The sequence below is a fragment of the Scomber japonicus genome, chromosome 23, assembly GCF_027409825.1.
Source record: "Scomber japonicus isolate fScoJap1 chromosome 23, fScoJap1.pri, whole genome shotgun sequence".
Taxonomy (NCBI): domain Eukaryota; kingdom Metazoa; phylum Chordata; class Actinopteri; order Scombriformes; family Scombridae; genus Scomber; species Scomber japonicus.
Window position 1 is genome coordinate 5,555,493 of NC_070600.1, and position 26,394 is coordinate 5,581,886.

General features: G+C 37.9%; 6 protein-coding genes across 6 annotated transcripts; all 6 read left to right on the forward strand.

The window, feature by feature from the left end:
• The first annotated feature begins 1,045 nt into the window (after window positions 1-1,045).
• On the forward strand, window positions 1,046-4,103 carry LOC128353509 (E3 ubiquitin-protein ligase TRIM47-like). Its single transcript, XM_053314206.1, has 3 exons — window positions 1,046-1,120; window positions 2,461-3,714; window positions 3,967-4,103. The coding sequence occupies exons 2-3, from the start codon at window positions 2,463-2,465 to the stop codon at window positions 4,101-4,103; spliced, it is 1,389 nt and encodes a 462-aa protein (XP_053170181.1). The 5' UTR covers window positions 1,046-1,120; window positions 2,461-2,462.
• A 1,671-nt stretch (window positions 4,104-5,774) lies between these two features.
• Window positions 5,775-8,561, forward strand: LOC128385283 (E3 ubiquitin-protein ligase TRIM21-like). Its single transcript, XM_053344141.1, has 2 exons — window positions 5,775-5,901; window positions 6,894-8,561. Exon 2 carries the CDS (start codon window positions 6,896-6,898, stop codon window positions 8,534-8,536), a length of 1,641 nt encoding a protein of 546 aa, XP_053200116.1. The 5' UTR covers window positions 5,775-5,901; window positions 6,894-6,895; the 3' UTR covers window positions 8,537-8,561.
• Window positions 8,562-10,251: 1,690 nt separating this feature from the next.
• On the forward strand, window positions 10,252-11,017 carry LOC128353510 (E3 ubiquitin-protein ligase TRIM21-like). Its single transcript, XM_053314207.1, has one exon. It carries the CDS (start codon window positions 10,409-10,411, stop codon window positions 10,994-10,996), a length of 588 nt encoding a protein of 195 aa, XP_053170182.1. The 5' UTR covers window positions 10,252-10,408; the 3' UTR covers window positions 10,997-11,017.
• A 1,653-nt stretch (window positions 11,018-12,670) lies between these two features.
• On the forward strand, window positions 12,671-15,421 carry LOC128353511 (E3 ubiquitin-protein ligase TRIM21-like). Its single transcript, XM_053314208.1, has 2 exons — window positions 12,671-12,797; window positions 13,782-15,421. Exon 2 carries the CDS (start codon window positions 13,784-13,786, stop codon window positions 15,419-15,421), a length of 1,638 nt encoding a protein of 545 aa, XP_053170183.1. The 5' UTR covers window positions 12,671-12,797; window positions 13,782-13,783.
• Window positions 15,422-16,907: 1,486 nt separating this feature from the next.
• Window positions 16,908-20,952, forward strand: LOC128353512 (E3 ubiquitin-protein ligase TRIM39-like). The gene is made up of 2 exons (XM_053314209.1): window positions 16,908-16,978; window positions 19,310-20,952. The coding sequence occupies exon 2, from the start codon at window positions 19,312-19,314 to the stop codon at window positions 20,950-20,952; it is 1,641 nt and encodes a 546-aa protein (XP_053170184.1). The 5' UTR covers window positions 16,908-16,978; window positions 19,310-19,311.
• A 2,025-nt stretch (window positions 20,953-22,977) lies between these two features.
• Window positions 22,978-23,998, forward strand: LOC128353513 (tripartite motif-containing protein 29-like). Its single transcript, XM_053314210.1, is given in 2 exon segments — window positions 22,978-22,998; window positions 23,372-23,998. Coding segments are annotated over 2 exon segments (648 nt in total).
• The last annotated feature ends 2,396 nt before the right edge of the window (window positions 23,999-26,394 follow it).

Genomic DNA, 26,394 nt, shown 5'->3' on the forward strand with positions numbered 1-26,394 from the left:
TATAATAATAATAATAATAATAGCATGAATGTTAAACTCTTAATAAATAATAACTTTGATGTTGCTTATTTAGTCATGAATAATAATAGAGACATTCATGATATATTTATATTTGCAACAATATCCTCAGTGTTACTCAACACAGAATCACTGAACTCTCCCAGGTAATGTAATCATAATAAATGGTGATGTTTTGACCTTCAGTTTTAATTATTTCAGACTCTGAGAAATCATGATTTGTAGATATATCATATTGTTCTTCTCATAGAAGATGTATTGTAATATTACTACTTTTACTTAAGTAAAGAATCTGGACACTTCTTTCACCATTTGCTATTATTGTCATGAGTTGTGAGCCTCCATCATGGCCACCAGAGGGCATTATAGACTATTATTGTCAGACTTATGTTGCAGTATGAGCTTTTTTAAATCAATTCTGAATCAAAACTGAATTGATGGTCACTGTTACCTATGTGTATGTATTTTTCTCATATGTATGTGTAAAGTCTATGTGAAGTCTACCTGAAACATCATTTATTTCCAATTTGACATTCAGCCATCAATATTTACAGGTTTCCTGACATTTTCCCCTGTGATGGACATTATAACGGCTTTGTTACCTTAGAATTAAATATGAAACTTCAAATAACTGCATAAAAATGTGAACATAACTGAAATATCTACATCTAACAACTGTCAAACAAAGGTCAAATTACTGACACAATGATATTCTATAGCACAAGATTTTGCTATTAGACATGGTAACTATTTAAAACTAGTTATGTATTTAATGTAACATACGAGAAGCTGATATTTTAGGTGAAAATCAGTTTTACTTTGTAAGCTCAGTGTGAAATAAAATATGTCCATCTTGTGTTAAAGTCACCATAATCACCTCTAAACTGTGAGGAGGCTACAAAACATAACTAGCTGGCCTGTATGAAGAGGTGGATGAACACTCGGAAAACATTACTATTACACAGTCACGTTTTACAGTAAATGAAACTGAAAGTATTCCAGTATAGTCCACAATAGAGCAGCAGTGAAGACACATGCTCCTCATCTCAACCTACAACTGTGAGTCACTCCAGACCTTTACTGCAGAGCTTCTGAACAGCCGGTGAGTACAGCTGATAACATTCATTTTAATTTAGACAGTAATTAAAATGAAATCAGAGGAATAATCACACAAGGAAAAAACAATGTCAAAAGAAGTCTGACATGGTAGCCTAGTTTTTTTCCGACAGTCTTTTCCGGGTCGACAGCTTTTATTTCTGTTGTCATTTTCAGCTGTAACTGTACCGTTTAAATGTATATAACTAAACACGATGTTTATTTTATGTACTGCGTCGCTTTGTGAGCATATTTTTATGCTTTATGGGCGTCAATGGTAAAAACACGGAGCACAGTTTTAGGTCGTCCGTTTAAAATGTAAAATTGTTTGTGAAATTGTACTGAACAGGACTGTTTTATGGTTGTGAGTCAGAGTCTAAACATTCACAAATCTTAACACTTCTCCATCATGTTCACCACTCTCTTTCGCGTCAAGCAGCAGGGGCGAATCTAGGAGTGACAAGATCCGGGGCTAAACTCAGAGCACCCATAAGTACCAATATTTATGGATGGTTCAAATGCGCAAAATTGAATTTTACTGCGTTGTATAACTACTGCACACATTAATATTTGTAGCTGTGATTTGTTTTGGTGTCTATAAACAATTTTGATAAAACTCAAATGATAAATGAATAACAATTAGGAATTAATTCAAAAGGAAAACAAAAAAATACACTTTTTTTAAGTATATTTTTTCGGGCTTTTTTGCCTTTAATGTACAGGACAGTGGAGAGAGACAGGAAACAGGCAGAGAGAGGGGGAATGACACGCAGGAGAAAACCACTCGGCTCGGGATTCGAACCGGGGTCACCTGCGACGAGGACTGTAGTCTCAACACATGGGGCGGGAGTGCTACCCGCTGAGCTATGCTCAACCCCCCCCAAAAAAAAAAAAAAAAAAAAAAAAAAAATACATTTGAATTACATTTCACTCAGTAACTCTGCCTCAACTGAAATGTCTTCAGAAATTTCACTTTTAATCACACTTGATATAAACTCACTCAGATTCAGCCAGCAGCTGGTTAACGTCACTGATCAGAAAAGGTGACTTCAATCAGAATTTATTTTATTTAATTTTCTTAATAGATTTGGGGCTTTGAAGAAAATATTCCAGGCTTCGGTATCAGGAGTGACCCCTAGCTACACCCCTGCCTGGCAGCCCCATACACAACAAGCCTTAACTGTTTTCTTTTCAGTTGAGAGTAAATCTCAGTTGTTCTTCTCACCATTAAATGTATACGTGACATAAGGGACATTAACCTGGAAGTTAATGTAAACAAACATTGTGATTGGTTCTGTTGTTTGTGGTTTCTGTGTTTTTATTTGACTCTTTCATTTTTGTTCTTAGACATGTTGGCAGCCAGCAGTCTCCTCTCTGAAGATCAGTTTCTGTGCTCCATCTGTCTGGATGTGTTCACCCATCCAGTCACCATACCATGTGGACACAACTTCTGCAAGGACTGCGTCACAGAACACTGGAATATTAACACACAGTGTCAGTGTCCCATGTGTAAAAAAGTTTTCAACACAAGACCTGAACTGCATATCAACACATTCATATCTCAGATGGCTTCTCAGTTCAGACAATTAGTTCAAAAGAAAAGCAGCAGCTGCTCAGAGCAACAACAAGTGACGACAGGAGGCATTCTCTGTGATTTCTGCACTGAAACCAAACTGAAGGCTGTGAAGTCCTGCGTTGTGTGTCAGACCTCCTACTGTGAGACTCACCTGGAGCCTCATCAGAGGATCCCAGGCCTGAAAAGACACAAGCTGATTGACCCTGTTAAGAACCTGGAAAACAGAATGTGTAAGAAGCATGATCGACCTCTGGAGCTGTTCTGCAAGACTGATCACATGTGTGTGTGTCAGTTCTGCACTGAGACAGATCATAAGGGGCATTGCATTGCTCCTTTGATAGAAGAATATGACGAGAAGAAGGCTGGGCTGGGAAAGAAAGAGGCTGAAGTTCAGCAGATGCTCCAAGAGAGACAACTGAAGATTCAGCAGATCAAACAGTTAGTAAAGCACAGCAAAGAAGATGCAGACAGAGAGACAGCAGCCAGTGTGCAGGTCTTCAATGATCTGATAAAGTCTGTTGAGAAAAGTCTTGCTAAGTTCATTGAGATGATTGAAGAGGAGCAGAAAACAACAGAGAAACAGGCTGAAGGCTTAATCAAAAAACTGGAAGAAGAAATCTCTGTGCTGATGAAGAGGAGTGCTAAAGTGAAGCAGCTCTCACACACTGAAGACCACCTCCATTTCCTCCAAAGCTTCCCATCCCTGACCCCTGTTCCTTGCAGCAGATATTGGGTAGACACCAGCATTCACTCATCATTTAAAGAGACTGTGAGGAGAGCTGTGAATGAGCTGGAGAAGACACTCTCTATAAGCATGAAGAACATGTGTGTTGCTCTTGAGCTAAAAAAGAGCCAGCAGTATGCAGTGGATGTGACTCTGGATCCTGATACAGCACATCCCAATCTCATCCTGTCTGATGACGGTAAACAAGTTAGTCATGGTGATGTAAAACAGAATCTTCCAGACAACCCAGAAAGGTTTTTTCCTAGTACGGCCGTCTTAGGAAAGCAAAGTTTCTCCTCAGGTAAATTTTACTATGAGGTTCAAGTTAAAGACAAGACAGATTGGACTTTAGGAGTGATTAGAGGGTCAATTAACAGGAAGAGAATCATTGACCCACGTCCTGCAAATGGCTTTTGGACTATGCATCTGAGAAATGGATATATGTATTCAACCTCATATAACACCCATGATGTTATCTATCTAAAGTCAAAACCTCAAAAGCTGGGGGTGTTTGTGGATTATGAAAAGGGTTTGGTTTCTTTTTATAATGTAGATGCTGCAACTCTTATCTACTCCTTTACTGGCTGTAAATTCATGGAAAATCTCTGCCTGATCTTTGATCCTCTTACTAATGAAGGCAGTAAAGACTCCATGCCCCTGATCATCTCTCCTGTCAATCATACTGATTAGATGAGACAAGAAGAATTTATTTGTATTGCACCTCTCAATAACAATGTAATGCTATACATGACAAATAAATGAAGCATTACACTAATCATCAACATAAAGTATACCACCACAGCTCCGATGAGGCAGTGGTGGTATTACAATTACATAGGCTGCACATCATGGTATTGTCTGTGCTTCATAGGCAATATTGCTTTGCTGGTTCGTAGTTTTCTTTGTTACATGCGTCAGAGACTTTTGGTGCAATCGATAGACTAGGCAGCAAATTCACCACAAAGAGCCAATCAGGAAGATTTACAGGAGAACTGTGTGGCTGAGAGAATGAAACAGGCCTACCTGACTGTAAAGACTGAGTTCAACAGTGGGAATATTTTAAAGATGAGGGAGACACCAGATTGTTACTGTCAATTCTATTTTTGTTGTATTTTATAGTTAATTACATTTATACTTTATATTGCTTTTTTTTACTCATATTGCTTCAATTCTGCTCTCATTATTGCTGTTATCTTATATCTTATTTATTCTTTTAAATATTTGTAAGTATATACTGTATATTTGAAGTCTTATGTACAAATGCACCATCTGAGGTTGATGCAGTTGCGATTTCTTTGTTTGCATAATGACAGTAAAGTTCTTGAATGTTGAATCAAAAAGCTCAAATTATCTGTACCCGACATGCCACAACATTGAAATGTTTCTCACATGTTACACAGTGCACCAATAATCACTCTGAAAGAGGCCATTCAGCATGAGTATTGTCGCTATTGATACTTTAAATATGTTGATTCGCAATACTTGCTTTTAATAAAATAATGTTTTAAATGCAGGTCTTTTGTTTGTAATGCATTGTTTTACATTGCAATATTGTTGCTTTTACTTACTTCTACCACTGGTTATTACTGTCATGAGCTGTAAGCCCCCATCATGGCCATCAGGGGGCATGATTGTCCTGTAAATCTCCACTGAAGGATCTGATAAACTGCTTGTAACAGAAATGTTCTGCATCAGCTGCAGTTTGCTGTTAAACTAGCTGCTCTGACCACTATTCTACTGTCACGATGAGCTCAGCAACTCATACAACTTTAGACAGAGTGACACACACAGCACTGATGGACAAAGTCAGAGAACTCACACATGCAACACTGAGAAATCATACGCTGTAAAGATTTCCAGTCACACTGATTTCCAGCTTGAATTTACTCTTAAAAGATTTTACTGGTGTTTTCTCAACTCTGCTAAAAATGAATTATTTTCTCCTAATTCAATAAGTAGCGTTGAAACTTACTTGGGCTTCATAATCTGTTTTTAACATTCAAAATCAAATTTGCATTATTGTATTGCCATTGCAAGTTGTACAAGGTTCAAAGTGTATATAGAACATTAATGACAGACAATAACATTTTAAACAAAACTCTCAAGGTGGTCTTTGTTGTCTTTTAGATAAATGTACTTTAATTCAGGATTGATCATTACAATCTTGCCCCTCCCTCATTACCATCATGGAGATGCCCTTAAGCAAGCTTCAACCCAAACTGATCCATCAGGTCAGACTGTTATTGTACTGGGCAGCTTCTGCTGTGAATGTGTGTAACTGTGTGAGTTCCTTCTGTTGTAAAATGGATTAATAATGTGAGTGCAGTGAGAGGCGGAGCAACACTGGAAGAACAGGGGGAGTGTTTCAGCGTCATAATGAGGAAATGAAAGTTAAAGAATCTCACAGTTACTGGAGAGGAAAGAAAAGAAAGACAGGTGGCTTCTTCAAACCTTTTAAAAGACCTGCACAAGTCTTATATACACACAGGTGAGTACAGTACACTGTATTTTCAGTGTTCAAGAACAACAACAGCAGTTTCTTTGTTTTTATTGGATGCTGGAAGTGTTTCAGTGAAGTACAGTTTCACTTTAACTGACTGCTAGTAGCACAAATTGTCCAAAAATGTAGCCACTGCTGTTCAAGATACTCTTACATTGAAAAGACAAAGAAAAGGGACTGACTGTGTTTGAACTTTTACAAAGTCAAACTAACAGAAGAGTGATGAAGCCAACATGTTCTATCAGCATGGCGTCAGCTGACAACAGTCTGATCTATCAAGACATTTTGAACAACAGGAAAATATAGAATAGAATAGAATAGAATAGAATAGGATGTCTTTATTGTCATTGTAAAACACACAACGAAATTGAGATGCAGTCCTTAAAAGTGACCTGTTAGAGATGACATCTGATAAAAGATGTAATCCTGCATATAATAACAAAGACAAATATCAAGAGACAAATAAATGTGAATAAATGGGAAGTGATTTTCAGTAACTTTTTCTCTGTTAATTTTATGTGTTTGGGTTCACCATTTCCTGTCTGTCCTGGTGTCATTTTATATCAACACCTGATTTGTGCAATCTAATATAATTCAGCAGAACTGCTATAAATAACACCATTGTTAAGCTTTTTAATGTACAGATCTGATTTAAAACCGTGTTTAGACTCAGATATAAGGTGAAGGACAAAGTCATGTGTCAATCTTACTAGCAGTTAATATAGTTATAATGTAGTATTACAATTGCTGTAAATAAATACATTTAAAAACAGTAGATAACCAGAAGTGAGAGTTGGCTAATTACACTATTGATTTCTTCATTCACAATCTTTTACACTTCAGAAGTAGCTAAAGAGGTAGTTCACCTATTAACCTATTATTCCAGTTATTCCACTTTTATTTATATATTAACAAGTTACACATTAACAAGTGTTGTCTTTTGAAGATTAATTTTTCTCAATGTCTGGTTCGGTTTTTAGACATGTCTTCTGCCAGCAGTCTCCTCTCTGAAGATCAGTTTCTGTGCTCCATCTGTCTGGATGTGTTCACTCATCCAGTCACCATACCATGTGGACATAACTTCTGCAAGAACTGCATCACAGAACACTGGAATATTAATTCACAGAGTCAGTGTCCCGTGTGTAAAGAGCTTTTTGAAAGAAAACCTGAATTGAGGGTCAACACAATCATATGTGAGATGGCTGCTCAGTTCAGACAGTCAACTGTCATAAAAAGCAGCAACTGCTCAGAACAACAACAAGCAAAGACAGAAGAAGTTCTTTGTGACGTCTGCACTGAAACCAAACTGAAGGCTGTTAAGTCCTGCCTGGTGTGTCTGACCTCCTACTGTGAAACTCACCTGGAGCTTCACCAGAAAATCACAGTGATGACCAGACATAAGCTGATTGATCCTGTGAAGAACCTGGAAGACAGAATGTGTAAAAAGCATGATCGACCTCTGGATCTGTTCTGCAAGACTGATCAGATGTGTGTGTGTCTTTCCTGTGCTGAGACAGATCACAAGCTTCATCACATTATTCCTTTAATAGAAGAATGTGAGGTAAGAAAGGCTGATCTGGGAAAGAAAGAAGTTGAAGTTCAGCAGATGATCCAGGAGAGACAACTGAAGATTGAGCAGATCAAACAGTCAGTGAAACTCAGCAAGGAAGATGCAGACAGAGAGACAGCAGCCAGTGTGCAGGTCTTCAATGATCTGATAAAGTCTGTTGAGAGAAGTCTGGCTGAACTTATTGCGATGATTGAAGAGAAACAGAAAGCAACAGAGAAACAGGCTGAAGGCTTAATCAAAGAACTGGAAGAAGAAATCTCTGTGCTGATGAAGAGAAGTGCTGAAGTGGAGCACCTCTCACACAATGAAGACCACCTCCAGTTCCTTCAAAAGTTCTCATTCCTGAACCCTGCTCCACCCACCAAAGACTGGACAGAGGTTACAGTTCAATCGTTATATAAGGAAACTGTGAAGAGAGTTGTGGATCAGCTGGAGGAGATACTTAGTAAAGAGATGAAGAACATGTGTGCTGCTGTCAAGCTGAAGAAGATCCAGCAGTATGCAGTGGATGTGACTCTTGATCCTGATACAGCACATCCCAATCTCATCCTGTCTGATGATAGGAAACAAGTCAGTCATGGTGATGTAAAACAGAATCTTCCAGACAACCCAGAAAGATATTCTCATTCTTTGGCCGTCTTAGGAAAGCAAAGTTTCTCTTCAGGAAGATTTTACTATGAGGTTCAAGTTAAAGACAAGACTGATTGGACTATTGGAGTGGTTAGAGGGTCAATTAACAAGAAGGGACACATCAGCCTGTGCCCTGCAAATGGCTACTGGACTATATGTCTGAGAAATGGATGTGACTATAAAGCTTTTGATGACACCCGTGTTCCTCTCTCTCTGAAGTTGAAGCCTCAGAAGGTAGGGGTGTTTGTGGATTATGAGGAGGGTCTGGTCTCTTTCTACAAAGTAGATGCGGCAGCTCTTATCTACTCCTTTACTGGCTGTAAATTAATGGAGGAACTCTGCCTGATCTTTGGTCCTCGTACTAATAATGGTGGTAAAAACTCTGCACCCCTGATCATCTCTCCTGTCAATCACACTGATTAGATGAGACAAGAAGAGTGTATTTGTATAGCACCTTTCAATAACAACGTTATACATGATAAATAAAAAAGCATTAGACTAATCATTTATGTGTATTATGTACAATTTGTTATGTCTGTACAAATCTGTTTTTATAAAAGTTTTCTGTAAAAACTTAAAACACAGCGTTGACTGAATGAGCTGTTTTTCAAAAATCACTGTTGATCATGAAAGCAACAAATAAAAAGGGTTTAGATTTTAACATGTTTTAAAAATGTTTTTAAATTAATAATTGTACAATGTATATGTTTCTTTAAATTATGAACAAATTAAATCAAATGGGGAAAACATGTTTGTGTGTATGTCTGATATTTTCTAGTACTCTATATCAATATTGCTGAACATCTGATATCAAAGACTGGAAGGGGTTTTTATTTGTATAAGATCATCAAACATTTAGCACAGAAGTATTTTGACTTCTACTCCACTACATTTCATTGGACATGTGTAATATGTATTTACATGTGACTTTAAGCCATTGATCATGTGCAGTATTTCTATACCAACCACACAACCACACAGGTGTCAATCAACACCCAAAATACACCATCACTTCATATTTATTCACCATACCTTTACTTTTGCTGCTGATACTTTGGCACCTTTGCACCATTTTTAAGGCCCCATTAAATCTCTTTATTATTGCTGATAGTGGTGACAGTCCAGAGTCTCTTTGGACTAACAGCTGACAGTTAATGGTTGACTCCAATGAAGAAAAACAAATAGCTCTGATCTGATTTGATGATAAGTTGTTTATTGCTTACAACCACTTCAGGATCTGGGAGATACAAGCCTGGTCTCAGTAAAACTATTCAGTATAAATAAAATCATAATAGAGGGAACTTAAATTACTAATGAATAATGTCTGTAGCCACGCTCAGTAACCATTAAATGACTAATTAAACAGCCATGGCACTAACCTTGACCAGGATCAAAGACTAGCTATATTACAAATTACACAAAGACAGTATTGATACACATGGATCAGTGTACATAAATAATCACTCTGGATGTCAGTATAGTTATAGCTGGTAATAAAGTCTCTCTCAGGTAGACTATTAATATTTACAGGTTTCATGGGAGATACAAGGCCTGTCTGACTTTTCCCACTGTGATGGGCCTTATAGTTGTATTGTTACCACAGATACGGTGTACCTAGTATTAAATATGAAACTTTAAATACATGTATAAAAATATGAAAATAACAATAATAGCCACACCGTAAAACTATCACAAAGTAAAATAACTGACAAAATTATATTTTATTTTCAGGATTTTGCAATTAGACATAGCAACCATTTAAAAGTCAAGTTATGTATTTAATGTAACATGCAAGAAACTGATATTTTAGGTGAAAAACAGTTTAACTTTGTAAACTCAGTGTGAAATATAATTTGTCCATCTTGTGTTAAAGTCACCATAATCACCTCCAAGAGAGACAACTGAAGACTGAGCAGATCAAACAGTCAGTAAAGCACAGCAAAGAAGATGCAGACAGAGAGACAGCAGCAAGCGTGCAGGTCTTCAATGATCTGATAAAGTCTGTTGAGAAAAGTCTTGCTCAGCTCATTGAGATGATTGAAGAGGAGCAGAAAAGAACAGAGAAACAGGCTGAAGGCTTAATCAAAAAACTGGAAGAGGAAATCTCTGTGCTGCTGAAGTGCTAAAGTGAAGCAGCTCTCACACACTGAAGGCCACCTCCAGTTCTTCCAAAGTTTCCCATCCCTGACCCCTGTTCCTTGCACCAGATACTGGATAGACACCAGCATTCACTCATCATTTAAAGAGACTGCGAGGAGAGCTGTGAATGAGCTGGAGAAGACACTCTCTATAAGGATGAAGAACATGTGTGCTGCTCTCGAGCTGAAAAAGATCCAGCAGTATGCAGTGGATGTGACTCTGGATCCTGATACAGCACATCCCAATCTCATCCTGTCTGATGACGGTAAACAAGTTAGTCATGGTGATGTAAAACAGAATCTTCCAGACAACCCAGAAAGGTTTTTTCCTAGTACGGCCGTCTTAGGAAAGCAAAGTTTCTCTTCAGGTAAATTTTACTATGAGGTTCAAGTTAAAGACAAGACAGATTGGACTTTAGGAGTGGTCAGAGGGTCGATTAACAGGAAGAGAATCATTGATCCACGCCCTACAAATGGCTTTTGGACTATACGTCTGAGAAATAGATATATGTATTCAGCCCATGATCGTATATATCCAGAGCCAAAACCTCAAAAGCTGGGGGTGTTTGTGGATTATGAAAAGGGTTTGGTTTCTTTTTATAATGTAGATGCTGCAACTCTTATCTACTCCTTTACTGGCTGTAAATTCATGGAAAATCTCTGCCTGATCTTTGATCCTCTTACTAATGATGGCAGTAAAGACTCCATGCCCCTGATCATCTCTCCTGTCAATCATACTGATTAGATGAGACAAGAAGAATTTATTTGTATTGCACCTCTCAATAACAATGTAATGCTATACATGACAAATAAATGAAGCATTACACTAATCATCAACATAAAGTATACCACCACAGCGCCAATGAGGCAGTGGTGGTATTACAATTACATAGGCTGCACATCATGGTATTGTCTGTGCTTCATAGGCAATATTGCTTTGCTGGTTCGTAGTTTTCTTTGTTACATGCGTCAGAGACTTTTGGTGCAATCGATAGACTAGGCAGCAAATTCACCACAAAGAGCCAATCAGGAAGATTTACAGGAGAACTGTGTGGCTGAGAGAATGAAACAGGCCTACCTGACTGTAAAGACTGAGTTCAACAGTGGGAATATTTTAAAGATGAAGGAGACACCAGATTGTTACTGTCAATTCTATTTTTGTTGTATTTTATAGTTAATTACATTTATACTTTATATTGCTTTTTTTTACTCATATTGCTTCAATTCTGCTCTCATTATTGCTGTTATCTTATATCTTATTTATTCGTTTAAATATTTGTAAGTATATACTGTATATTTGAAGTCTTATGTACAAATGCACCATCTGAGGTTGATGCCGTTGCGATTTCTTTGTTTGCATAATGACAGTAAAGTTCTTGAATGTTGAATCAAAGAGCTCAAATTATCTGTACCCGACATGCCACAACATTGAAATGTTTCTCACATGTTCATACATCAGTGCACCAATAATCACTCTGAAAGAGACCATTCAGCATGAGTATTGTCGCTATTGATACTTTAAATATGTTGATATGCAATACTTGCTTTTAATAAAATAATGTCTTAAATGCAGGTCTTTTGTTTGCAATGCATTGTTTTACATTGCAATATTGTTACTTTTACTTACTTCTACCACTGGTTATTACTTTCATGAGCTGTAAGCCCCCATCATGGCCATCAGGGGGCATGATTGTCCTGTAAATCTCCACTAAAGGATCTGATAAACTGCGAGTAACAGAAATGTTCTGCATCAGCTGCAGTTTGCTGTTAAACTAGCTGCTCTGACCACTATTCTACTGTCAGGATGAGCTCAGCAACTCATACAACTTTAGACAGAGTGACACACACAGCACTGATGGAAAAAGTCAGAGAACTCACACATGCAACACTGAGAAATCATACGCTGTAAAGATTTCCAGTCACACTGATTTCCAGCTTGAATTTACTCTTAAAAGATTTTACTGGTGTTTTCTCAACTCCGCTAAAAATGAATTATTTTCTCCTAATTCAATAAGTAGCGTTGAAACTTACTTGGGCTTCATAATCTGTTTTTAACATTCAAAATCAAATTTGCATTATTGTATTGCCATTGCAAGTTGAACAAGGTTCAACGTGTATATAGAACATTAATGACAGACAATAACATTTTAAACAAAACTCTCAAGGTGGTCTTTGTTGTCTTTTAGATAAATGTACTTTAATTCAGGATTGATCATTACAATCTTGCCCCTCCCTCATTACCATCATGGAGATGCCCTTAAGCAAGCTTCAACCCCAACTGATCATCAGGTCAGACTGTTATTGTACCGGGCAGCTTCTGCTGTGAATGTGTGTAACTGTGTGAGTTCCTTCTGTTGTAAAATGGATTAATAATGTGAGTGCAGTGAGAGGCGGAGCAACACTGGAAGAACAGGGGGAGTGTTTCAGCGTCATAATGAGGAAATGAAAGTTAAAGAATCTCACAGTTACTGGAGAGGAAAGAAAAGAAAGACAGGTGGCTTCTTCAAACCTTTTAAAAGACCTGCACAAGTCTTATATACACACAGGTGAGTACAGTACATCGTATTTTCAGTGTTCAAGAACAACAACAGCAGTTTCTTTGTTTTTATTGGATGCTGGAAGTGTTTCAGTGAAGTACAGTTTCACTTTAACTGACTGCTAGTAGCACAAATTGTCCAAAAATGTTGCTACTGCTGTTCAAGACACTCTTACACTGAAACGCCAAAGAAAAGGGACTGACTGTGTTGAATATTTGAACTTTTACAAAGTCAAACTAACAGAAGAGTGATGAAGCCAACATGTTCTATCAGCATGGCGTCAGCTGACAACAGTCTGATCTATAAAGACATTTTGAACAACAGGAAAATATAGAATAGAATAGAATGTCTTTATTGTCATTGTAAAACACACAACGAAATTGAGATGCAGTCCTTAAAAGTGACCTGTTAGAGATGAAATCTGATAAAAGATGTAATCCTGCATATAATAACAAAGACAAATATCAAGAGACAAATAAATGTGAATAAATGGGAAGTGATTTTCAGTAACTTTTTTTCTGTTAATTTTATGTGTTTGGGTTCACCATTTCCTGTCTGTCCTGGTGTCATTTTATATCAACACCTGATTTGTGCAATCTAATATAATTCAGCAGAACTTCTATAAATAACACCATTGTTAAGCTTTTTAATATACAGATCTGATTTAAAACCGTGTTTAGACTCAGATATAAGGTGAAGGACAAAGTCATGTGTCAATCTTACTAGCAGTTAATATAGTTATAATGTAGTATTACAATTGCTGTAAATAAATACATTTAAAAACAGTAGATAACCAGAAGTGAGAGTTGGCTAGTTACACTATTGATTTCTTCATTCACAATCTTTTACACTTCAGAAGTAACTAAAGAGGTATTTCATCTATTAACCTGTTATTCCAGTTATTCCACTTTTATTTATATATTAACAAGTTACACATTAACAAGTGTTGTCTTTTGAAGATTAATTTTTCTCCATGTCTGGTTCGGTTTTTAGACATGTCTTCTGCCAGCAGTCTCCTCTCTGAAGATCAGTTTATGTGCTCCATCTGTCTGGATGTGTTCACCCATCCAGTCACCATACCATGTGGACACAACTTCTGCAAGAACTGCATCACAGAACACTGGAATATTAATTCACAGAGTCAGTGTCCCATGTGTAAAGAGCTTTTTGAAAGAAGACCTGAATTGAGGGTCAACACAATCATATCTGAGATGGCTGCTCAGTTCAGACAGTCAACTGTCATGAACAGCAGCAACTGCTCAGAACAACAACAAGCAAAGACAGAAGAAGTTCTTTGTGATGTCTGCACTGAAACCAAACTGAAGGCTGTTAAGTCCTGCCTGGTGTGTCTGACCTCCTACTGTGAAACTCACCTGGAGCTTCACCAGAAAATCACAGTAATGACCAGACATAAACTGATTGATCCTGTGAAGAACCTGAAAGACAGAATGTGTAAGAAGCATGATCGACCTCTGGAGCTGTTTTGCAGGACTGATCAGATGTGTGTGTGTCTTTCCTGTGCTGAGACAGATCACAAACTTCATCACATTGTTACTCTGATAGAAGAATGTGAAGGGAAGAAGTCTAAGCTGATAAAGAAAGAGGCTGAAGTTCAGCAGATGATCCAGGAGAGACAACTGAAGATTCAGCAGATCAAACAGTCAGTGAAGCTCAGCAAGGAAGATGCAGACAGAGAGACAGCAGCCAGTGTGCAGGTCTTCAATGATCTGATAAAGTCTGTTGAGAGAAGTTTGGCTGAACTTATTGAGATGATTGAAGAGAAGCACAAAACAACAGAGACACAGGCTGAAGGCTTCATCAAAGAACTGGAAGAAGAAATATCTGAGCTGATGAAGACAAGTGCTGAAGTGGAGCAGTTCTCCCACAATGAAGACCACCTGCAGTTCCTCCAAAGTTTCCCATCCCTGAACCCTACTCCACCCACCAAATACTGGACAAAAGTCAGAGTTCACTCATCATTTAAAGAGACTGTGAGGAGAGCTGTGAATCAGCTGGAGAAGACACTCTCTATAAGGATGAAGAACATGTGTGCCGCTGTTAAGATGAAAAAGGTCCAGCAGTATGCAGTGGATGTGACTCTTGATCCTGATACAGCACATCCCAATCTCATCCTGTCTGATGATAGGAAACAAGTCAGTCATGGTGATGTAAAACAGAATCTTCCAGACAACCCAGAAAGATGTTTTCCTGGTGTGGCCGTCTTAGGAAAGCAAAGTTTCTCCTCAGGAAGATTTTATTATGAGGTTCAAGTTAAAGACAAGACACATTGGACTTTAGGAGTGGTTAGAGGGTCGATTAACAGGAGAATGACCGACCTGTGCCCTGCGAATGGCTACTGGACTATATGTCTGAGAAATGGATGTGACTATAAAGCTTTAGAAGACAACCAGGTTCTTCTCTCTCTGAAGTCAAAGCCTCAGAAGGTAGGGGTGTTTGTGGATTATGAGGAGGGTCTGGTCTCTTTCTACAATGTAGATGCGGCAGCTCTTATCTACTCCTTTACTGGCTGTAAATTAGTGGAAGAACTCTTTCTGCTCTTTGGTCCTCGTACTAATGATGGTGGTAAAAACTCTGCACCCCTGATCATCTCTCCTGTCAATCACACTGATTAGATGAGACAAGAAGAGTGTATTTGTATTGCACCTTTCAATAACAACATAATACATGAGAAATAAAAAAGCATTAGACTAATCATTTAGTTTTCAAAAAAGATTCACTGACATGACTAACGTGGTTATTGCTTGCTGTATTATGTACAATTTGTTATGTCTGTACAAATATGTCTTTATGACAGTTTTCTGTAAAAACTTAAAACACAGCATTGACTGAATGAGCTGGTTTTCAAAAATCACTGTTGATCATGAAAGCAACAAATAAAAAGGGTTTAGATTTCAACATGTTTTATGACTAATAATTCTACAATCTTTATGTTTCTTTAAATTATGAACAAATTAAATCAAATCGGGAAAACATGGTTGTGTGTATGTTTGATATTTTCTAGTACTCTATATCAATATTGCTGAACATCTGATATCAAAGACTGGAAGGGGTTTTTATTTGTATAAGATCGTCAAACCTTTTAGCACAGAAGTATTTTGACTTCTACTCCACTACATTTCATTGGACATGTGTAATATGTATTTACATGTGACTTTAAGCCATTGATCATGTGCAGTATTTCTATACCAACCACACAACCACACAGGTGTCAATCAACACCCAAAATACACCATCACTTCATACAGTATGTATTCACCATACCTTTACTTTTGCTGCTGATACTTTGGCACCTTTGCATCATTTTAAAGGCCCCATTATGTCTCTTTATTATTGTTGATAGTGGTGACAGTCCAGAGTCTCTTTGTTGTGTTTTGATGATGGTCTCAGTAAAACTATTCAGTATAAATAAATCATAATAAAGGAAATTTAAATTACTGATGAATAATGTCTGTAGCCAAGCTCAGTAACCATTAAATTATTAATTAAACAGCCATGGCTATATTACAATTTACACAAAGACAGTATTGATATAGAAGGATCAGTACACATAAATAATCACTCTGGATGTAAGTATAGTTATAGCTGGTAATAAAGTCACTCTCAGGTATGCTATACATAAATATTTACAGATTACCTGATATATACAAGCCCAGTCTGACTTATTCCCTCTATGATGGGTTTTATAACTGCATCATTACCTTAGTATTAAATATGAAACTTTAAATAACTGAAATATCTGCATCTTGTAACTATCAAAGTAAAATTACTTCAAACTCATATTCCACATTGCAAGATTTTGCTATTACACATGGTAACTATTTAAAACTCAAGTTATGTATTTAATGTAACAGGCAAAAAGTGTATTTTACAGCTACGTCTTCTTTTGTGTTTCCTCCACTCATCTAACCACAAGATGCCACTGTTAATCAAATGCTGATATTTTAGGTGAAAATTTGTTTAATTCTGTAAAACCCAGTGTAAAATATAATCTGTCCATCTTGTAGTAAAGTCACCACAATGACGTCTAAACTATGAGGAGGCTACAAAAAAAAAACAAGTGAGGAGGTGGATGAAGTGGACTAGTGAGTAGCAGCAGTGAAGACACACACACCTCATCTCAACCTACAAGTGTGAGTCCATACCTTTACTGCAGAGCCTCTGAACAGCCGGTGAGTACAGCTGATAACATTCATTGTACTTTAGACAGTAATTAAAATGAAATCAGAGGAATAATCACACAAGGAAAACACAATATTAAAAATTCTGACATGGTAGTTTTTCCGACGGCAGTCTCTTCCGGGTATATACTTTTAATTTCTGTAGTCATTTTCAGCTGTAACTGTACCGTTTAAATAGGCTATATATAACTAAACACGATAGTCCAACCTGTCTGATGTGTTTATTTTAGTTACTGCGTCGCTTTGTTACAATATGTTTGTTTTGTGGGCGTCAGCGGTAAAAACCCGGAAGACAGTTTTAAGTTGTATTTCTTTTTATATTTGTGAAATTGTATTGAACAGGACTGATGTATGGTTGTCAGAGTCTTAAACTGTGGGACGAGTTACAATAACACACACCTTAAAAAACCTTAACACTTCTCCATCATTTTCTCCACGCGTTTCCGTTACACAGCAGGGGCGAATGTAGGAGTGACAAGATCCGGGGCTAAGCTTAGAGCACCCATAAGGACCCATTTGTTTTGGATGGTTCACATGCGCATTTTAAATTTTACTGCATTGTATGATTACTGCAAATATTATTATTAGTAGTAATGATTTATTTTGGTGCCTATTAACAATTTTCAAAAAGAAAAAGCTTACAGAAATAAATGAACAATACGAAAAACACACTGAAGAGCAGCGAAAGGCGTCCTGCAATGAGCTGTCATGCAGTCTCTATAGAAACCTGTGGTGGCACTTGTATGGTCAAAAAAGTTGTGAATAGAGTAACTTTGTGTGGTGAATTACATCGAGAGAAACCCTACAGCCAATCAATACATAGAGTCATCTGATGTGTCGACCTATGTTTCAAATAATTTCTTCCTGCCCAAAATACATCAAACAATGGAAGATAAACTACAGCAAGATGTAGAAAAAAAGAAGCTTGTGTGGAGGTCACCAGTCTGCTTGGTGTGACTGCTGAGAATTGAGCTGAGATTTTATAATTGCTTGTGAGTCAGTATTTGGATCATTTTCATGCACCAGCTTGCCTTTTATGCTTCAAGTTCAATACCCACCTTGCACATAGGTGATGGAATAGACTGTTTATGTTGGGTACATACATTATGTGACGTCATGATCACTCGTGGGTCTGGAAGACAGGATGTACCCACAGACAAGCAGAGCAGTTTTTCTTCCCTCCTGAAATACACCAGAACAACAGCTAGAGCAATGCCTCTCTCTCCATGGCACAAATAATCTCTTATCAGGGATCTAGACTATTTATAAGAATCCCTTTCCTGTTATACAATAAAGATTAACAGAATGACATCTCTTTGGAACATCAGATATGTCAGCAATGTTTTTGGTTCACATCAATAGTTTATTTTTCAACATGCCGCTTTCTGCTGCTCTTCAGTTTTTTGGCATAGCAATAAGAAATTCATTCAAAACGAAAACAAGAAAAAATCATTTTTAATTACTCAGTAACACTGCCTCAACTGAAATGTCTTCAGACGTTTCACTCTTAATCGCAATTGTTATAAACTCACTCAGATTCAGCCAACAGCTGGTTGAAGTCACCGCTCAGAAAAAGTAACATCTGATCAACTTTCAGTTGAGGGTATTATGATTAGGATTAGGATACTTTATTGGTCTCCCTAGGTAGAAATTTATCTTGGAGACAGGGACGAATGTTGCATAAATAACATACAATAAAAAATTTAAAAAAAAACATGCAATACAAACGTACAGGTAAAAAGACAGTGGTAGAACAAACACAAACTGACATTGGAAGATCCTACGCATGCATGTACCGCCATACACCCCCCCCCCCCCCCCCCATCAAAGCATTCACACAAGCATTCGCATCACATCATCTCCCATCACCGTCTCCACATCACCATATCAACCTACCAAACATTCATTCCGTCATGAATATAGGTTCAGTTAAACATCCCAGCACTCCATCACAGACACTCATAGATCCATTCACTCGCATACATCCACACACTATCTGGAGTCATGAATACACAATTTCATTTCCATACGCAAAACCATCACATACATTCATTTCTGGCTGTTAAGAAGCTTGATTGCAAAGAATGTTTGTATCGATTGTGCCTACACAAAGGAATTCTATGTCTCTTCCCAGAATTCAAAAGAGTATATTCACAGTTCAACACACTTTCTGATAAAATGGCATTTGCCTCTCTATATCTCAGTTCTCACCATTAAATTGTATACGTGACATAGGGGACATTAACCCAGAAGTTAATGTAAATGATTGGTATTGTCTGTGATTTCAGTGTTTTTGTTTGACTCTTTCACTTTTGTTCTTAGACATGTTGGCAGCCAGCAGTGTCATCTCTGAAGATCAGTTTCTGTGCTCCATCTGTCTGGATGTGTTCACCCATCCAGTCACCATACCATGTGGACACAACTTATGCAAGAACTGCATCACACAACATTGGAATATTAACACACAATGTCAGTGTCCCATGTGTAAAAAGGTTTTCAACACCAGACCTGAGCTGCACATTAACACAATCATATGTGAGATGGCTGCTCAGTTCAGACGGTCAGCTGTCATGAAAAGCAGCAACTGCTCAGAGCAACAACAAGCCAAGACTGAAGAAGTTCTTTGTGACGTCTGCACTGCGACCAAACTGAAGGCTGTTAAGTCCTGCCTGATGTGTCTGACCTCCTACTGTGAAACTCACCTGGAGGTTCACCAGAACATCACAGGCATGACCAGACATAAGCTGATTGACCCTGTGAAGAACCTGAAAGACAGAATGTGTAAGAAGCATGATCGACCTCTGGAGCTGTTCTGCAAGACTGATAAGATGTGTGTGTGTCTTTCCTGTGCTGAGACAGATCACAAGCTCCATCACAGTGTTACTTTGATAGAAGAATGTGAAGGCAGGAAGGCTGAGCTGGTAAAGAAAAAGACTGAAGTTCCACAGCTGATCCAGGAGAGACAACTGAAGATTGAGCAGATCAAACAGTCAGTGAAGCTCAGCAAGGAAGAAGCAGACAGAGAGACAGCAGCCAGTGTGCAGGTCTTCAATGATCTGATAAAGTCTGTTGAGAGAAGTCTGACTGAACTTGTTGAGTTGACTGAAGAGAAGCACAAAACAGTAGAGAAACAGGCTGAAGGCTTCATCAAAGAACTGGAAGAAGAAATATCTGCGTTGGTGAAGAGAGGTGCTGAAGTGGAGCATCTTTTACTCACTGAAGACCACCTCCAGCTCCTCCAAAACTTCCCATCCCTGAACCCTACTCCACCCACCAAATACTGGACAGGGGTCAGAGTTCACTCATCATTTAAAGAGACTGTGAGGAGAGTTGTGAATCATCTGGAGAAGACACTCTCTATAAGCATGAAGAACATGTGTGCTGCTCTTGAGCTGAAAAAGATCCAGCAGTATGCAGTGGATGTGACTCTTGATCCTGATACAGCACATCCCAATCTCATCCTGTCTGATGATAGGAAACAAGTCAGTCATGGTGATGTAAAACAGAATCTTCCAGACAACCCAGAAAGATGTTTTCCTGGTTTGGCCGTCTTAGGAAAGCAAAGTTTCTCCTCAGGTAAATTTTACTATGAGGTTCAAGTTAAAGACAAGACAGATTGGACTTTAGGAGTGGTTAGAGGGTCAATTAACAGGAAGAGAATCATTGACCCACGCCCTGCAAATGGCGTTTGGACTATAAGTCTGAGAAATGGATGTGACTATAAAGCTTTTGACAACATCCTTGTTCCTCTGTCTCTGAAGCTGAAGCCTCGGAAGGTAGGGGTGTTTGTGGATTATGAGGAGGGTCTGGTCTCTTTCTACAATGTAGATGCAGCAGCTCTTATCTACTCCTTTACTGGCTGTAAATTAATGGAAGAACTCTGCCTGATCTTTGGTCCTCGTACTAATGATGGTGGTAAAAACTCTGCACCCCTGATCATCTCTCCTGTCAATCACACTGATTAGATGAGACAAGAAGAGTGTATTTGTATAGCACTTTATATAGGGTCCTTATATAGGACCATATATTTTGTACTTATGTTGCTTAGATTCTGCACTGTTTATCACTGATATTTTATATTTCTGTCTTATTTATTCTTTGTAAATATCTGTAAAGTAAGTATGTGTGAAGTCTTATACACAAATCTGGTTCTGAGTCTGGTTCTGAGGTTTCTTCCTGTTAAAAGGGAGTTTTTTTCTTGCCACTGTTGCTCATGTGGGAATGTTGGGTCTCTTTAAAGTTAAAACCTGAAGAGTTTGGTTTAGAACCTGCTCTATGTGTAAAGTGCCTTGAGATAACTTTGTTGTGATTTGGCGCTATACAAATAAAGATTGATTGATTGATTGAGTGATTGACAAATGCACCATCTGAGATTGATGCAACTGCGTTTCTTTGTACTTGCATAATGACAATAAAGTTCTTCAATTCTTGAAATAAAAAGCTCAAATGATCTGTAACTGACACGCTACAGCATTAAAATGATGCTCATATGTAAATACAGTAATGCACCAATCACTCTGAAAGAGGCCATTAGCATGAGTACTGTAAATGCAGGAGTTTTCATTGCAATACATTTTTTACATTGTAATATTGTTACTTTTACTCAAGAATTTGGACCCCTCTTCTACCACTGGCTATTACTGTCATGAGCTGTAAGCCTCCATCATGGCCATCAGGGGGCATGATTGTTCTTGAAATCTCCACTAAAGGCTCTGATAAACTGCTTGCAACAGAAATGTTCTGCATCAGCTGCAGTTTACTGTAAAATCAGCAGTTCCAATCTCCACTGTCTGGATGAGCTCAGCTTCTCATAAAACATCACACAGAGTGACCACACAGCACTGACAGAAAAGTCATCACTGTACTGATGCAGTTCTGCTACATATGAATACTCGACATTTTTGCTAACTGCATTTGCAAGCCATGCTGCAGTGATTCATATTTTTGAATGTATTTTCCTTACTTCCCAAGCAGCTGTTGGTTTGTATTTATTCATTCTGCAGCATATTAATCAACAAGTAGTTTTTAAGATGCGTGGACTTAATAATCTCTAGCAGTGAGCATCATGTCCATGTTAATTATTCCCAGGGTTATCTTAAGTTCAGCTAAAGTATAGCATGAGCTTTTAAAATCAATGTTAAACTGCTTTGACGTTCACTGTTAAACATTTCAGAAATTATATATACTGTAAATGTGTGTAGTATGTATGTGCATATATTATCTAGATTGTACACAATATATAACTAAAACACCATAACTTAAAGTAGTGGAATTGTCAATGTAGTACCTTCAAAGGTATAAAACAATTTTCCTCACTATATGACGGGGTCACCTGTCATATCTTGAGGAATCATTATACTTTCACTCTGTTAGCTGTATTGTGACATACACTTGAATATGTATTTCCAAGTTCACATTCAGCAAACATTTGCAGTAAAAATAATAATAAACTGATATGATATCGGTTTTTAAAGCTGTTATGATACTTCTATGAGGATATGTCTTTCAGTTTTTAATATTTAACTATTTAACTGCCACTGCATTCTATCTTCTTATCTGTTTTCTCTACGTATACGGATATCATAAGTCACCGCTCTTAATCAAATGCTGATATTTATGTAAAAATACATTTTATTTTATAACCTTGGTGTTAAATATAATCTCCCTACCTTAAAAATCCCCTCTAAACTGTAAGGAGGCTAAAATATAACTGGCTGACCTGCATGAATAAGTGAATGAACACTGGAGCAATATTTCACCGTCATATGTTTTATAGTAAATTAAACTGAAAGTAACTCAAAGTGACAGCACAGTGAAGACAGACCTCCTCAATAAGCAAGTAACAGTAACTTCAAGCCTTCAGGTCAAATATACAGCAAACCCACTGTACAGCCGGTGAGTGCAGTTAATAATATTCATTGTATATTACAGTAATCAAAAGGACATCAGCAGAACATTCATGAAAGGACAACAATGCCTAAAAGTCTGACATGGTAGTTTTTTCTGCTAGGGTATTGTGAGGTTTTCTATTAGTTGTCTTCCAAGATATTTTCTTTCTCACATGTTGTTACTAGATGTGAAGTATACTGCAGTATTGCCCAGTCCTTATCGGAACAGGAGATTTACCCATGTTGTAATGTTGACTGTAATTTCAGTGATTTCAGTAATGACACTTTCACTTTTGTTCTTAGACATTGTGATATCGTCTATTTAAGACAATCCCAGATCCTATCTCATTGTTTTAAATTCATGCTTTCACTTTTGTTTGCTTTCACAGGTTGGCAGCCAGCAGTCTCTTCTCTGGAAATTAGTTTCTGCGCTCCATCTGTCTGGATGTGTTTAATGATCTAGTCGGTCATACCATGTGGACACAACTTCTGATAGAACTGCCTCACGCAACACTGGGATATCAATGTTCCATGTCAGAGTCCCATGTGTTAAGAGCTTTTTTTAAAACCTGAATTGAGGTTCAACACATTTGTATCTCAGATGGCTGCTCAGTTCAGACAGTCAGTTCAAAATAAAACCAGCAGCAAGTCAGAACAACTACAAACAAAGACAGGAGACATTCTTTGTGATGTCTGCACTGAAATCAAACTGAAGGCCCTGAAGTCCTGCCTGGTGTGTCTGACCTCCTACTGTGAAACTCACCTGGAGCCTCATCAGAGGATCCCAGGCCTGAAAAGACACATGCTGATTGATGCTAGGAAGAACCTGGAAAACAGAATGTGTATGAAACATGATCGACCTCTGGAGCTGTTCTGCAAGATTGTTCAGATCACAAAATGCATTTTGTTGTTGGAGGAAGAATATGAAAGAACAAAGGCCAATTTGGGAAAGAAAGGGGCGGCATTTTCACAGCTGATCCAGGAGAGACAACTGAAGATTGAGCAGATCAAACAGTCAGTGAAGCTTAGCAAGGAAGATGCAGACAGAGAGACAGCAGCCAGTGTGCAGGTCTTCAATGATCTGATAAAGTCTGTTGAGAGACGTCTGGCTGAAGTTGACTGAAGAGAAACAGAAAGCAACAGAGAAACAAGCTGAAGGCTTCATCAAAGAACTGGAAGAAGAAATCTCTGAGATGATCCAAGTTAAAGCGAAGATTGGCTGGACATTAGGAGTGGCCACACAGTCTGTTAGCAGAATAAATCTCTCAGAGAATTGGTGTTGGTTTTTTGCTTGAAGCATGAAACACAGTACGAAGTTGCTGGACCAAAAACTCCACTCCCTTGATCATTTGTTCGATCATCTATCATACTAATCTATCATACTGATTAGTATAATCATAATAGGAGTCATTATGTAAACAATTAAATCACTGTGTTCAAATTCTAATGAATGCATTAACATGTCAAGAACATTAACTAAATGGAGCTGCCAGGTTCATTGAAGGTCTTGTGAAGGGGATTTTGGGATTTTGTAACTGTATATTCTGGTAAATGAAGTTACAAAGATTAATAGGAGGTGGTTTCTCAATCACTATGGCTGAAATCAAGTAAACAGTTCCAGTTGTTTTCCTGGACCACCGCCTATGAAAAGTGAAAGCATTTGCGCTGTTTCTTGCCAATATTGATCTTTTTTGACTCTGTCATGATACTCCGTTTAGGAAATGTAAAAAAGGCAGGATACAACTGCTCAAAGAACCTTTCCTTAATTCCTTTGTTCCACCAGATATTAGCAACAGCAGCGTCCTGCTTTCTCTTCACCATGTTTACATACAGTATGTGCATCAGAAAGCACTATGTCATCCTATAGGTCAATGTCAAGGAATCCATCCTAAGCAATTGCCAAATTAGGCTTGATAATACAAAATATTCTGACATACTAGACTATTCGAGGGGCATCCCAGATGCCACATCGCTATTCTTTGATTATGTCATACTAAAAGGGGTAAGACGATGGAAGACGATGGAAATTTGTTGGCAACCACAAAATGACATCGGTGTCTCATTCATCATCAGTAATGATATTTGCTTATTGTGTGAGACAGCAATTATTACTAGCATACGGAGTTATTGTTACTATGACTTTTAATTAAAAGGAAACCTTCCTTTTCAAACTCAAGCAAACACAGTGGTTATCTGTACAGTCAGTCCCCAGCTTTCACTGACATCATAGATTATGTTCTCAAATCATGCTTAGTGTTCTGCTGTATTGCCTGGGAAAGCATCAACATATCCCTAAATTGAATTCCTTGTCAAATATAGAGTATTCTCTGTATGCAATATTATATTTGGCATTTGCACTGAGCTGCAATTATAGGGCAAATAAAAAATAAAAATAAAATAAAAGGTAATAATGTAGTACTCCTTGTACTCCTCTAATTAGCTGTGGGAGTGGATGTTCTCTCTAAAAATGTTTATTATTTCAGGAGTTATGTTATTTAAGTGCTGCGTCATAGGCAAACTGGTTTGAACAGCCATATAGCAATCTAGGTTTAAGGTCACAGGTACTTAACTCTGTGTGTGTGTGTGTGTGTGTGTGCGTGCGTGCGTGTTTCTGTGTGTGCGTGTTTCTGTGTGTGTGTGTGTGTGTGTGTGTGTGTGTGTGTGTGTGTGTATGACTGTGTACATCTCTGTGGAGTTTAAACTATCAGTTCCCTGTACCCCACTTGGAATCGGATGAAGGGTTCTCTGACGTTTGGAACTTACACTAAATTCATCCGAGGCGGTGGTGTGTGTTGTTTCACGTCATCAGGACGTCAGAGTCCAAATTCAGCTTGTTGTGTTGTTCTCGGACACACCACTTTGATCCCAAAGCAAACTGGCAGAGATCTAAGGTAAACATGGCACTGCAACTGTCAAAATATTATTTATTAAAACGATTTTTATTTTATCCTTTTACCCATCAGCTGATCAATACAATTAAGTACATTTTTAGTTCACCAATTTCTGACATTTCAGGCTGATTCTCAGGACTGTCCTCTGGCCAAGGTAAGCTTTAGTACATTGTAGCAAGCAAATGAGGCTCAGCTGGCCCAAACAGACATAATGTGACATTTTGGGAAATATACTTAAGTGCTCTCTTGCTGACAGTTATATAAGATGTAACTCTAACCCTAACCACACTCTCGTGTCTGTAGGACACACATGATGCTGTAGCCCGCAACAGCTTAGTTTAAAGACAGGAAAAATGTGAGAACAGCTAACCTGGTTCTGGTTATGTGTTTATATAATCCGCACAAAAACCAAAGTGTAGATATTAATAGCCATAGATTTACATGTGGTTATTGACTTTCTAACTTATTGCTGTCTTGTCATCATCATGAAGTCACCAGGCAACCAGAGACAGAGACTCCAAGAAGTCACTGGACCTTCCCAAAACAAAACATTTGTGACTGTATCTCCATAGTCAAACACAGACATGATGAATGACACACAATGGTTGAATGGTTTTCCTGTTCTCAA